Source organism: Haliotis rubra, unplaced genomic scaffold, assembly GCF_003918875.1.
Source record: "Haliotis rubra isolate DU_JTF1 unplaced genomic scaffold, ASM391887v1 Scf688, whole genome shotgun sequence".
NCBI classification, from domain to species: domain Eukaryota; kingdom Metazoa; phylum Mollusca; class Gastropoda; order Lepetellida; family Haliotidae; genus Haliotis; species Haliotis rubra.
In genome coordinates this window covers 406,140-420,495 of record NW_025767399.1, presented here as the reverse complement: position 1 = coordinate 420,495, position 14,356 = coordinate 406,140, and the positions used below count along the sequence as shown (strand labels likewise).

Sequence of the window (14,356 nt, the reverse complement as noted above, 5' to 3'; positions counted from 1 at the left end):
AATAAAGCAACCTCTCCAGCAGTCTAAATGAAGCACCCTCTCCAGCAGTCTAAATGAAGCACCCTCTCTAGTGGTTTAAATGAAGCACCCTCTCCAGTAGTCTAAATGAAGCACCCTCTCCAGTAGTCTAAATGAAGCACCCTCTCCAGCAGTCTAAATGAAGCACCCTCTCTAGTGGTTTAAATGAAGCAACCTCTCCAGTAGTCTAAATGAAGCATCCTCTCCAGCAGTCTAAATGAAGCATCCTCTCCAGCAGTCTAAATGAAGCATCCTCTCCAGCAGTCTAAATGAAGCACCCTCTCCAGCAGTCTAAATGAAGCACCCTCTCCAGCAGTCTAAATGAAGCATCCTTTCCAGGAGTCTAAATGAAGCATCCTCTCCAGTAGTCTAAATGAAGCACCCTCTCCAGGAGTCTAAATGAAGCACCCTCTCCAGCAGTCTAAATGAAGCACCCTCTCCAGCAGTCTAAATGAAGCACCCTCTCCAGCAGTCTAAATGAAGCACCCTCTCCAGCAGTCTAAATGAAGCATCCTCTACAGCAGTCTAAATGAAGCATCCTCTCCAGCAGTCTAAATGAAGCACCCTCTCCAGCAGTCTAAATGAAGCACCCTCTACAGCAGTCTAAATGAAGCACCCTCTCCAGCAGTCTAAATGAAGCACCCTCCCCAGCAGTCTAAATGAAGCATCCTCTCCAGCAGTCTAAATGAAGCACCCTCTCCAGCAGTCTAAATGAAGCATCCTCTACAGCAGTCTAAATGAAGCATCCTCTCCAGCAGTCTAAATGAAGCACCCTCTCCAGCAGTCTAAATAAAGCACCCTCTCCAGCAGTCTAAATGAAGCACCCTCTCCAGCAGTCTAAATGAAGCACCCTCTCCAGCAGTCTAAATGAAGCATCCTCTCCAGCAGTCTAAATGAAGCATCCTCTCCAGCAGTCTAAATGAAGCACCCTCTCCAGCAGTCTAAATGAAGCATCCTCTCCAGTAGTCTAAATGAAGCAACCTCTCCAGCAGTCTAAATGAAGCACCCTCTCCAGCAGTCTAAATGAAGCACCCTCTCTAGTGGTTTAAATGAAGCATCCTCTCCAGCAGTCTAAATGAAGCATCCTCTCCAGGTGTCTAAATGAAGCACCTCCTACAGTAGTTTCAACAGACCCATGACAAATTGACTACAGACCTTTCACATAGAAATGTGCATAAATAGAAGTCATTTTCTGAAATGGTGATAAATGCCAGGTTCCAGTCAGTGACTAAAACCTACACCCGGTATTGCTGGACAGGGGAGGTAACTTATATCTTTCATCTTCACTTGTTCACTGCCACCCGCAAGGTAAAGATCTTATCTGTATCTCCCTCCAAACACATTAAGTTTCCACAAGGGAAACACCACAACTGTCAGGTAGCACAAGTGATTGTGATACTCCCAGCTTTCTTTGATATATAAATGCTGGGAAATCACAAAAATTATCTATGTCTACAAAAATGACATCTCATCAACTTGTTTTGTCCAACTTGTTTTCGAACAAAATAGTTGAATAGGAAAGACTTCTTCTGCACCTGCAGTTCATCCAGCAAAGAAGACACATTTTTTTATGGAAGGGCCAGATAGTCCATGACATCAGGTACAGTGTCAAGAGGTGCCACTACTCATAATACTGTCTCACTGTCTCCACCAAGAGCTGCTGAATGTAGGTTCAAAATCCAAGAGAGAGCAACAGTTTAACTGTGGCTGTAATTATGTGATTCACTGAATAGCAACTGAACAGTTTGCAAAAGTAAATATTTGGAAAGTCAGCATAATGTATATATAAAGGTATATATGGGAGTACAAACTATCCTGCATGGCAACAGCTGGAGGCCTACTCAGCATCACACGTGTCATTCCGACATGACAACATGGCATACACCTGATGTACACACCAACCCAAACATCTCCCTCAGCACCTATTATCATTGTCAAACTTTTTTACCCTTATTTTGATATGCAAACATATTGAATGTGATCGTTATAAATGTCCTTGTGGCTGCATAATCCAGTGACAGCAGCCTTTACCTGGAATTGTCCTGGTCTGATCCTGACACAAATTGAGGAGATAAAATATATTGATCCATGTTCCCAGATGTGTCCCTAACATTGAGAATGTAACAAACTTAGAGAATCAATTACTCATTCTTCTCATACTACTGTGAAGTTGTCCATCTGCATGTGGACTAAGTGTTGCTACTATACATAATTCTACCAGTTATGATGCTGTAGAACTACTTATCAACTGCTACATGTGTTGCCAGTAGAAAAAGTATTTTGTCAAAAGAAATGCTTACAGTAACACATCATGTATTAGTGATTGAGTGACTTGAGTTATACGCTGCACTCAGCAATATTCCAGCTATATGGCGGCAGTCTGTAAATAACCGAGTCTGGACCAGACAATTCAGGGATCAACAGCATGAGCATCGATCTACGCAATTGGGATACAATGGCATGTGTCAACCCAGTCAGCAAGCCTGACCACCCGATCCCATTAGTCACCTCTTACGACAAGCATGGCTTACTGAAGACCAATTCTAACTCTGATCTTCACAGATGTATCATGTATTAATTGCAAAGGGAAATGATCACTGATTGAAGATGATCCCGCCAAAGTGGTTTAGACCTGCTGGTTCACAGGACACATTCTAGGTATATCTCATATACAAGGATTCATTGCAATAATTATTGGCCAAAAGATTTCAGATAGGTTTAGCTAATTGTTTTCAGCATCTTGGAATCTCTGAAAATATCCATATGATTTGTGAAAGAACATTTGGAACAGGTGCCCTTGTCTTTTGTGTTATATCACCAAGTAAATTGCTACACAAAAACAGATAACATTTTTGGGTCAATCATATGAAAACTGACGGACAAGGAGTCGTAAGTTGAAACCTTATTTATAGAAACTATACAATGATATTTTGTATGAAGACGACGAAATACTCTCTCACTCATTAAAAACATGTTACAAGACTCATCAAGAACTAGTATTATCTCTTGCAGCATTGGCTATTGTTTCTAAAACTTACAGCCTTCCAACACCTTGCTTTGTCATTGCAGTTTCAGAAGCAAGGTACTTTTACCTTTTTAGGGTTATGCTAACTTTTCTGATCAAAGACAGGACTGATCTCAGTGGGCAGGTAGATAATCGCCTTAATTACATGTTGAGGCTGATTGTAACTGTTTTTTGCATGTGTACCAAGGTAAATGGGGAAAAGTTTACTCTTTAGTCTGACATTTCAGTTGGAAGTGAAGCAATCCCTGGTCGGCCAAGACTCTACAGAAGTGAGCGAGAGGAAGCCATGTTTACAATCCACTGGGAGATGATTATTTGGCAAGCTGGTGGTTTGTGTGAAGTCTGGCGGCAGTAGTACCCGACTACAGGGTGGACTCCAACATCTGCTACAGTTATACATGTATGTGTAGAATGGCAATATAGCCTGCCATAAATACACCCATAACAGAAACAGGTATACCACAACTGAGTAATATATGAACTATGTACATGTACCCGGCTTTGTCCTTACATACCGTTTATGAATCATGATCAAAGACTCTATGTGGGGTGTCAGTCGTATCACCAGTTTGGTCTGGTACTGGCAAAGTACTGCTCATAGTGGCGGCACAGCAAAAATCAAGACTGTGTGTCAAAGCCAAAGGTTATCTGATCCATACCATTACACCAAGACCTACAAGGCTGTTCATATTCATAAAGTTGGTTTGTTCAACCATGAAACCATGAAATTTGAGAAGAAGAAAAAAGGTGAAAAATATGTACAAAAATCTAGTTTCTACCTAACTACAATGAAGTTTAGGGCAAGTTCTGGAAAACCAACTAGCATTAAGTAAAGGGTCTTATGAATACAGAAGTCATGTGTGTAATATCTATTCAACATAAACTTATTAAGATTCCACTATCTACAACCTGAGCAGTGTTTCCGCTGACTTAATTATTTATCAGACACTGTGTCTGGCGACTTAAATTTTTTCCAGTCATGAATTAAATTTGCCGGTCATTTTAAAGTCATTTTAAAGTTATTTTTAGCCTGGGTATTTCCGAAACATAACAATTTTTGCGACCATGAAAGCACAGCCAAGACTATCATTTCGCTTACCCAGGATTTTTTTTATTTTAATACATGATTAGTTACCAGGCGCGTGTCCGGCTGGCTTTCAATCTACTGGTCCCCAACAAATTTTACCGGCGATTTTTTTACCGGAGAACGGAAACACTGCTGAGGATAACTATACATACAACTCCGTCCAGAAAACTCCATAATCCATCCTTGGACGGACACTGATGCTGCTTACTAAATGAAGAATCCCTTTCGCACCCAAATTTGGTGTATGTTACAAGAAATGCAATCTAATTGAACTGAACTCATAACATCTCCCTTTAATGAATCCAACCCATATTCAAACTTCCTATTCACTTTTCTAGCAAACTTGATACTAGTAGAATTCATGAAGGACCACTGGCATCACCTTGTGGACTACCACTTAAAGATTAGCTAGCCAGATACCCTGTAGCAGATCATTTCTACAGACAAGTGAAAGTATGGAAAAATTACTAACCCTGTCACATACACAATCTGCCAGATTCCAATACCTTGTGCCGAGGAGATGTGATAGTTATGATGACCTTCACTTTTACCTTTCAGGTCGTTTGACTATGAGGGACTAACGCATGACACAACATCACAAACACCTTACATTAGCCACAGCATTCTTAAAGGGAAGGTCAGCTAGCAAATGAAGTCTCTTAGTTGAAGTCAAACCTTGCAAATATGCAGGTCAATAATTGAGGAAAAATTGCTTTTGAATTGATTGCAAAAGACAAAAACAAGACATGATTAGGCTAAGCAGACTTCAAACTTATCATGTCCGCTATCCTCAATCAAGTCAAATTTTGGGTGGACTGGTGGACTACCCCATCTTCGAAAAGGTAGATGGCAACTGTGGAGCAGATTGTTTTTAATGACTAGTTAATACACACATAACTTTTCTAATCCTGCCAGCTACACTGTTACTTATCCCACTGTGTAGTTTAGTGGCATTTGATCATGAATGTATAGCTATGAATGTTTCAATAAAGTGTAAAGAATTCAGAGGCATGCAATGGAATGAAAGCTCTAAGATCCCAGCTGTCACACCCGAGTCTGGCTGTTTCATGCTTACCAACTGGAGGCACTATGGTACTTTCAACTACACATGAACACTTACTCTTTGACAGCAAGAATGAAGGTCAAGTGTACCTTTTCAAAGTGCTAATGTTAAAAATGTGTATGTAAGGTCCCCAAATTAGATAAACATATGATGAGGAATTCTCAGGTACCATTGGGTTCCCAAAATTCAAATAGTATTTTATTTCTGTATTGTAACTTGAATTATTATTGACATTACAAATGTTTCAGAGATGACATCTAGAATAACAAATTAAGACATAAACAATGATTTTTATAAAACAAAAACAAAAGAGAGGTCATTCTTCAATTTTTATGACCATGTGTAGGGTGAAAAAGTCTCAAATTTCTCAAACCATGCTGTTTTGAAATTGAAATTCATGTCTGGATCAATTTTTCTGACAGCCTCTGCACTTCAAGAAACTGATTTCATGACACTTTACTGCTTGAACACTTTTTTCTTACATGTTTGCAAAGCCACCTCTTTTCCTGCTATTTCTTGGTCAAAAGAAAGTTTGATTCATACTTTTACTGTGTGTTTTGGCACAAAATCTGTTTCAGCTTGAGCCATGACATGTAACTGCTTCTTCTGGTTCTCTTTTAACATTTAATCATTTAGATTAGGAGATCCTGACACGCATACTTTGAACACTCATCTTTTAAACATTCTCAGATATAAAGTCCCTGGATATAGATTCCCCACCACAATAAAAATGTTTCATACCTCCTTCCAAGGACTGTTTCCTAATTCTATGAATGTTTATTCAAATTGTTATTGCTCAAACTTTTAGATTATTTGACACCAACAAATAGTGACTTTACATACTCGGATCAATGATGGGGAATATTTATCTAAATGAATAAAATCCAGTGCATGTTAATGTAATATTCTCTTAAAATGTGTTTAAATTTTCTTGACAATAACCAAAACAATATTTTTGGAAACAGATACATGAATTGTATATATATATATATTACAGTTAATACTCACAATCCTTTCAAACTGCCCCAATTCTCCAAAACCTTGAATCCACAACTTTCATTGATGTTCCTAATCCTTTACAAATGGCTAATTTTTCACTGTTGTGAGATGTTTTAGCTACATCACACAGAAGTAAAGTAATGATCTATCCCGAGAAAGAGACCTGCAAGTCCTCTCTGTAACATCAGCCTTACCTTTATGATCCGATCATGCTGCTGTACTCCAGCCCTTGCTGCGGCGCCATCTGGAGGGAAAAATAGACAACACTTAATGGGGAGATAACCTACACCAGGATATTATAACAAATCTATGCTTAACATGTAACCCACTGAGAGACATAGTTAAGAGAATGTGCTGCTTTTTTTTTTTTTGCAGTAAATTATAACAAATATCCAATAATATTGCATATGCTATGCCTTGTAGTTAGAAGGGACTTCATAACGATTTTATAACACTTCATTCATTCATCTCACCACACTGATATCAAGAAATGAATCCTGACTACAACAAAATTTTCAATTAACATCCTGTCAATCATCAACTGTTTGTCTCAGAATGACAGAGTATTTGTATATGCACGATAAATATAACTTGTAAATTTCCAAAAGAAAAATATACTAGGGTGATGGTGTTAAGTATTCACATGCACATATATATCAAACTGTTGAAACCATTCCCACTGTTGTTGTCACCCCTTGTCCTGGATCGGGGATGAAGATAAAGATTTTGCAATAAATTCTTCAAAATCTGTATGGGAAAGCACCGGGCAAAGAGCCAAATCAGTTCTGGTAGAGTGAAAATCAATATTTTGATACATCAAGATTTCTCATTTCCTCAAAGTTTCCACGCTGCCAAAACAGTTATATTTATACAAGCTCCAGTTCACCTTTTGGCCTGTTTGTGAGATCTTGTAACTTGTGAAATAAGCAGGAACAGTAATTCACAAAATGCCCATGTCCGCCCAAGACACTGACGATGTCAGTCTACATTTCTACATTTGTTCATTTCATTAGTCTGGTTGATACTTCACAGCTAATCTTCAGCGATTAATTACTTACTAATCATCCTCCTTAAAGGATGGCAATTAGCACTCGCCCTAGGGCTCAAGGCAGTTGACTCATGTTGGTGGAATCTGCTAGAGGTTCACGGATCGCGACACCCCAGCATGTCATATATCTGCAACTACTTGTTGTTGCGCTTTTACATGACAGATGATCACAAACCTTAGAATAGATTTAACTTGGATAGGACAAAATTTAAGCAAAGACTCTAGTGCATTTCAATATTTCAAATTTATTGATTTGTCTTGAAGTTGTGTGGGTTTATCAACTAATTGCGACAGAAAAGAAAAAGAAAAATGTCTTTATGTAAGGCTATGTTTTCCATAAAATACACATCTTGTCCTTTATAAATAAGAAAACGCTTTGAGACAACAGATTATTTTTCATTTGGTCAAATATTGTTTAAACAGGGACTGTCACTGTTGCCTGGTATATCATAGATACTTAGGTACACATGATTATTACCTGTATGTGAGATCAAGATGCACTACCACTGAACCCGAACTGATAGTTTATCTTCTGCAATTGTCAAAGTAACGGTATGACTTTGAAGCAGAGGACATATCTGGTGCTAAATTAAATATTGCATCATCTAAAACTGTTTTGCTCTTACATTATAGGTGAGGTGAGTTGAAGTTGGGTTTTACGTCGAGCTTGAGAATATTTTGCTCATATGACGACGTGCATGCGTGTGTATGTGTATGTGCGGCTGCTTGTACTAGCCCAGACTGAAGCTGGTTTTATAGTGCTAGCCCACTGAGATACCATGCCGCAGTGAAGCATGAATACCCCACTCAGACACATTATACTGACTCCGAGCCGACCAGTCCTTGTTGTACCCATTAATGCCGAACGCCAGGCAGGGACCAACAAGTACCATATTTTAACGTCTTTTGGTATGACGCGGTCGGGGATCGAACCCGCGACCTTCCGCTCTCCGGGCGGACGCTCTAACCACTACACCACGGAGGCGGTCCTCTTACATTATAACAGACAACAATACTAGAGATAATAATAACAGAATAATTGAGAAAATAAAAAATACAAGTGGGAAGCAAGAGGTTTTGAATGTTTTCAGCGATTTCCCTAATTGTAGTGATGTGTCCTGATAACAGTATTATCATCAGTACGAATCATAAACCTCCTCTCATTACAAACCAGTCACCACTCTCATATGATTACAGCACTGTAGTTGTACAGTTTTCCAATCCTTCATAGATATTTTTGCAAATACTTTTCAGATTGTTGCTTTGGCTCATATAAGTTTAATCCACAACTATCAAATTGTGATGGCTTACAAACTGAACAAAACTTATATTCAACTCTGACTCAGTCTATCCAGGCATACTGTTTCTAAGGCCAAAGCACTGAATTATTACAACAGTTGTTCAACCCAGAATATTCCCAATACTTCAACAAAAATTTGCACTGATGAGACAAGCTATTGCCTTGTAGAAGAGCTTCATAAAAGACCATGCAATACGTATGGCTGTGACTCTAATTACATGCCTAGCTTGAATCAACACTGGTGGGGTGGGAAAACACTGTGCACCTGTAACACCAAGGTGTGGAGCAGCAGCAGGTAAGTCCAGGTAGTAAACTTCCCACATACACGTAATTGGGTAAAAACTATTTAAAACAACACAAGAAGACTAGTTCAGATTAGTTGGGGGAAGAGTTTTGGCCCCAAGTGTGCTATTTTGACCCTTGGTAACATCAAACCAAATATTGTCACAGATTAAAGGCATTTATAGAACTAAAACATGCTTGAATTGCAAGTGATACAAAAAGCCAAGCTACTGTCTACTGGACACTGCTAATGCCAGTATGGCGTCAGATATTTAAGAACATCCTTAGCATTTCAAATCATACATACTAAATGAGGAAATTATGATGAAATGACACCACTCAAGATCAAATGAAACATTTATTAATTATACACGCTATTTCATTCGACATATGCTGAGTGAGTCTTTCTCCATCAGTATGATTCAACTGATCCAAACAGTCCATGCTTCAGCTGATCACATGGAGCTTGACATGTGTTCCACAGACATACCCTGATCACAGGTAACAGGTATTTACACTCTACATAGAACATCCACATGTCTGCTACATACACCTTAATAGGGAGGAATGATCAAAAGACAATAAACTGTTGACAAACCTACAATAACCATTTGAATCTTGCAAGATATAATCTGCTTCAGAACTAGTTGAGTACATACTAGATTAATTCAACATCTTGACTTATTGGAGTTTCAACAACCTGAGGACTCCCTCGGCTGACTCCCAACCAACACACAGTCGTGTCAGAGTTGTCTCCCATGTGTATCAATGATAACCATATGTCTAAGCCACCTCTTGTTCCACTCAAGCAGAAAGTTATGCCTTTTATGTAACTACAGGCAATTTGTCTTTCATTACCGAGGTTTATCAGTAGTCAATATGTCTTCAGGGGGTTATGTGGTCTGACATGCCTGTTCATACATAGACATCATCAATTACTTATAGCAAAATCACTCATGTGTTCTGTTCAATTGTTACAAGCAAATAGAATGAAGTAGAAGTGTAAGGTTAAAATCTTGTATTCCCTTCGTAAATTTGGAATAGATATAGCAAGTTGATTATAGGTTACAAGTTGGGAAAATACATTGATCATGAAGTCAGTTACTATTTTTATTCATTTGCTATTTTATCGACAGTTAAAATGTACATTTGAAGTCTGCTGATCGACCAAGCGTGACAAAAATATGTTTATGATAGAGCATGACCTAATAGAGTGACTCAGCAGGGAACATGTCATAATGTCTAGATCTCCACTAAAATCAAGAGTAAAGCATTTTCAAAAAGATAAAAAGAGACCAAAAGGGATGGAAGTTAGCATAAGCCTGTTAGTCCACAGGTACCTAGGGGCCAATAGATGAAAGTGGGTATGCCTCTTCTGGTATGGACCGAGGCACCCCCCAAAAACCCTCTTAAATCTGATATCCCAATATTACTGTGACAAACATAGCTTTTCAGAAGTTCTGACAGGAATGCATATTTTTCAATAGTTACATTTCATTTGTCCCATTAAAAATATTGAATAAGAACCCAAACATCAACTGATCATAATCCGGCTAGTGTGTTCAACATTAATGAACTGCTGCCAGTTAAATGTTTAAGCCTGAATGCAACCTCCATACATCCAAATATTATTTCAAAAGATGTCTCACAAACATTATATATATGATATTTTTTTATATAGCGCACATATCCAGGCAACTAGTGCTTGCTCATGGCGCTGGTATTTACAAACATCAACAGTAAACAAATGTGATAAACACTGCAATGCTATTTTATTACTGGCAAGGCTTTTTTTAAAACACATCACACTTGTCACTGTGACTGAAGTGTCATAAAATTACTCATGTGTTCAATTACTGCAATAAAGATAAAATCTATTTCCAAGTAGAGATCCTCACCCAGTGTGTCATCCCAGTCATCACAACCAGCAGAGCTTGACTCTGGCTACCTGGTAGACTGGTACTTGCTCTATAGCTACCTGATCACACACCTCTACAATTCTATGGTGTCTAGATTACATCTATTATTACTGAATCAGTCTAATGGGCATAAACGTATCAGGAAATCATCAGATCTTTGGCAACGTCTTTAAAAATACGAATATATGTTTTCATTGATGACACAATTAGTTATCCAGTGACAATTTGTGTTTCCTGGACAGGGAAGAAAAAATGTTTTCTACAGAATCTGGTGCATGGTATATTTTGTAACCTATATGGTAATTGTATAGAGAAATATATTGACAATGGAAATATTGTGTGAAGAAGGCGGCACAATATGTTTATACTGTGTTGAGTTTTTATACCCATTTGTCTAAAATATTTTCTTTTTAGAAATCCATATTTACTGCAGACTAACAAACAGTGCAAGTTAATGAATTCATACCAATATCTGTCACATATTATCTATGGAAGAAGTCACACAATGTCATGTTGTGAAGCAGGAAAGTACATATTACCTGAGTAACACACCTCTTTGTAATAAAACATTTACTCCGCCGTTGATAAAGTTAAAATCTGTGTAACTGATAAAGTGTCTGTATCAAAATGTAATCCACCATGTAACCTTGTAAGGGTCATTGTCTAAACCACCATCAAAAACATTCACTCAAATTCTGTAAGCCCATGTCCCTATAGTCAGTGAGGCCCATTTAAGGTTGTGAGATAATTTGGCTCAAAAACATTGTGATCTTAAGTTTGTCTTATTTCTTTTCAGTTAATTCTACAGAGCCTATTTTCATGAGGTCGAAGAAACCAGTAACTACACCAGAAAATGTTATGGGTCAACTTCGAAGGTCAACAATGTTGGCTTTGAATATGAATCACCTTTGAATATTGAAACTAGCACTGAACCTCTTAAAGCTTGTCATGTCATTAGGACTGTCAAAATTGTCCAGGACAGGATGACCTTGAGCGGCCTCCTTACCAGGCTCACTGAGACCTAGACTAATGCTTAGTCTCTGAAAATATATAATTTTGATAGTAACAAACAAACCCATTTAAATTGAAATTGGAGCCCCAGGGAGACCAGAGATTCAGAACCTGAGGAAATCTAGACTTGCTTTATTTAGGGCTTTAGCACTGCAGAGAGAGCTTGGCAGTGGGGAAAATAATGTGGTTCAGGGACTGTGAGATAGACTAACTGAGACCATCCTTCACCCCAGCATGTGCTGCAGGGGAGGTAACTGTTGGTGCCACAGCAAATACTGACTGAGCAAGATGTACAAAATACTTTCAACATAAATCCATTTCTGAGTGTGTTTCTTTGTATACTATCATAGATCTGTTGAATTAACCAATAAAACATCATGACTTTATGAACTCTAAAGAGTATTAGATAGGATGACATTCAAAGGTAATGTTCATGAACATATTTTTACATCTGTTCATGTTTCCAGTTACTAACTTTTTGCTAGATACTCAAAATAAAACTCTTCACTGAAGTGATTGAGTTTAGTTTTATGCCGCTTTTAGCAATATTCCAGCAAAATCACAGCAGGGGACACATGAAATGAGCATCACACACTGTACCCATGTGGGGAATCGAACCCGGGTCTTCAGCGTGACGAGCGAACGCTTTAACCACTAGGCTACCTTACCGCCTCTTCTTAACCATAGAATGGTTTAACTTATGGTATAAGTAAACTTATTTACATATCTCACAACTGTGCAAAAATAGAATTTTGGTTCTAACCGAAGTACGTGTTAAACTCCACTATTATCAGACAACCATGAAACTGCTGGTCAGATAACATTATACTGTTTGTTGTTACCATGTTATAATAACATAACAGTTATTGGGAATGAGCATGTTTTTTCTCTCAGATAAGACTGGTTTGTTCTCCTCCAATGTTACCAGCTGTTGTTTGAAGTTGTAAAGTGTGACAGGTAGGGCGTAAATGGAGGTGTACTTCCTTATTTTATCACTACTCCTCTATCAGCATTGAGGGCAAGAGTATCGCTGTTTGAATAACACCTCTGAAAGCAGCAACCATAATACAATAGATGGTCATAAAATGGTTCAAACATCAGCCAGCGGTATGTGTTTATTAGTTTAATAGAATCTAAACATACTGGACATAAACACTTTCTGTTATTATTTCTGAAAGTTTCAATGTCTTATATCTGTCTCTGACATCTTTCTTGGTGTCTCTGTAAGAATCCATAAGAGTTTACATTGCTGTCTGGTGTGACTGTTGGTGTCTGTATGTGTGACTGTAGGCTAGTCCTGGTGTCTGTCTGAGAGTCATAAGTGTGTGGTTGTCAGTCTGTGTGACTGTTGGCTAGTCTGTGTGGCTGTCTGAGAGTCATAAGTGTGTGGTTATCAGTCTGTGTGACTGTTGGCTAGTCTTGGTGTTGGTCTGAGAGTCATAAGTGTGTGGTTGTCAGTCTGTGTGACTGTTGGCTAGTCTGTGTGGCTGTCTGAGAGTCATAAGTGTGTGGTTGTCAGTCTGACTGTTGGCTAGTCTGTACAGCTGTTAGTCATGGCGTCTGTATGAGAGTTTATTAGTGTATGACCATCAGTCTGAGTGACTGCTTGTCTCTACTGTTCTCTCTGTCTTATTGACCGTCTGTGAGTCTATACATTGTCTGTTTATTTATGTTTGTACTGTTGTCTCTGTCCATGTTTTCTTTCTGTATGCCTTCATCCAACTTTAGTCATAATGGAATATGGATGTGTATGGGTATCTATAAATTAGAGAAATTTCAGCTACCATGGTCTGAAGCTTGCCTGATTTGAAAGAAAATTCAATGGCCATGTTTCTTCTTGGATGTTTACTAAATCTGATGTAGATGGATGAACAACATGTCATTAAATAAGATCACTTACTTATGAAACATTAAACACACAGCACACAGAGTACATGCTGGGTCTCTTGATTGTTCCGAAGTGTCCATACTAAAGGCACACCTAACATATGTCATGTTTCAATCATCATGTTCCTGAAGTGATAACTGTCTGTCCTAAAGACCATACATTTTGTCTGTTCAGCATCAAGTTGGCTGTCATGCTCACACAGAAGGAACTGGTGGAACATGCATTACACTTTACTTAATAAGTGTTAGTATAAGAACAGTGTTAAACAAGCGATAAGGTAGACAACAGAATTCTCCACGGCTTCAGTGCCCACTGTAAAAGCCAACAAGGTAACAACCCTTTCTGGAGAGTTATCTCCCTTACTTACCAGCTTTGACAGACTGAACAAACACAGGGTTGTCTCCACTGACAGTGAGACCATAACCCTTCTCATCTCGCTGGATAATCACACATCGCTGAACAAGCTGGCTTCCTGAAACAAAACAGGGAAGAGTGAGGGATACACAAATCAAAGGGTGCAAGATTACGTTTGATCATCAAAAAAATCACATGGACAGCAAGAAACACTACATTTCATATCTTTGATACATATGAACATTTTAATGTGGCCAATTCCTACTGTAAGCCCTCAAATTTTGGACAGATGACATACGCATTTTACAGGCATATATCCAGTTGTACTGTGTCAAACATTTGTCCAGTATTAAAAAGTATCT

At 38.4% G+C, this 14,356-nt stretch overlaps 1 protein-coding gene across 1 annotated transcript in view; it reads right to left on the bottom strand.

Annotated features, from left to right (window-relative positions):
* The window catches only part of LOC124258226 (rho guanine nucleotide exchange factor 11-like), a 122,192-nt gene that overhangs the window by 91,352 nt on the left and 16,484 nt on the right, over positions 1-14,356 (bottom strand). The window contains 2 exon segments of the mRNA XM_046692290.1: positions 6,387-6,436; positions 14,008-14,112. Coding sequence (XP_046548246.1) covers positions 6,387-6,436; positions 14,008-14,112 — 155 coding nt within the window.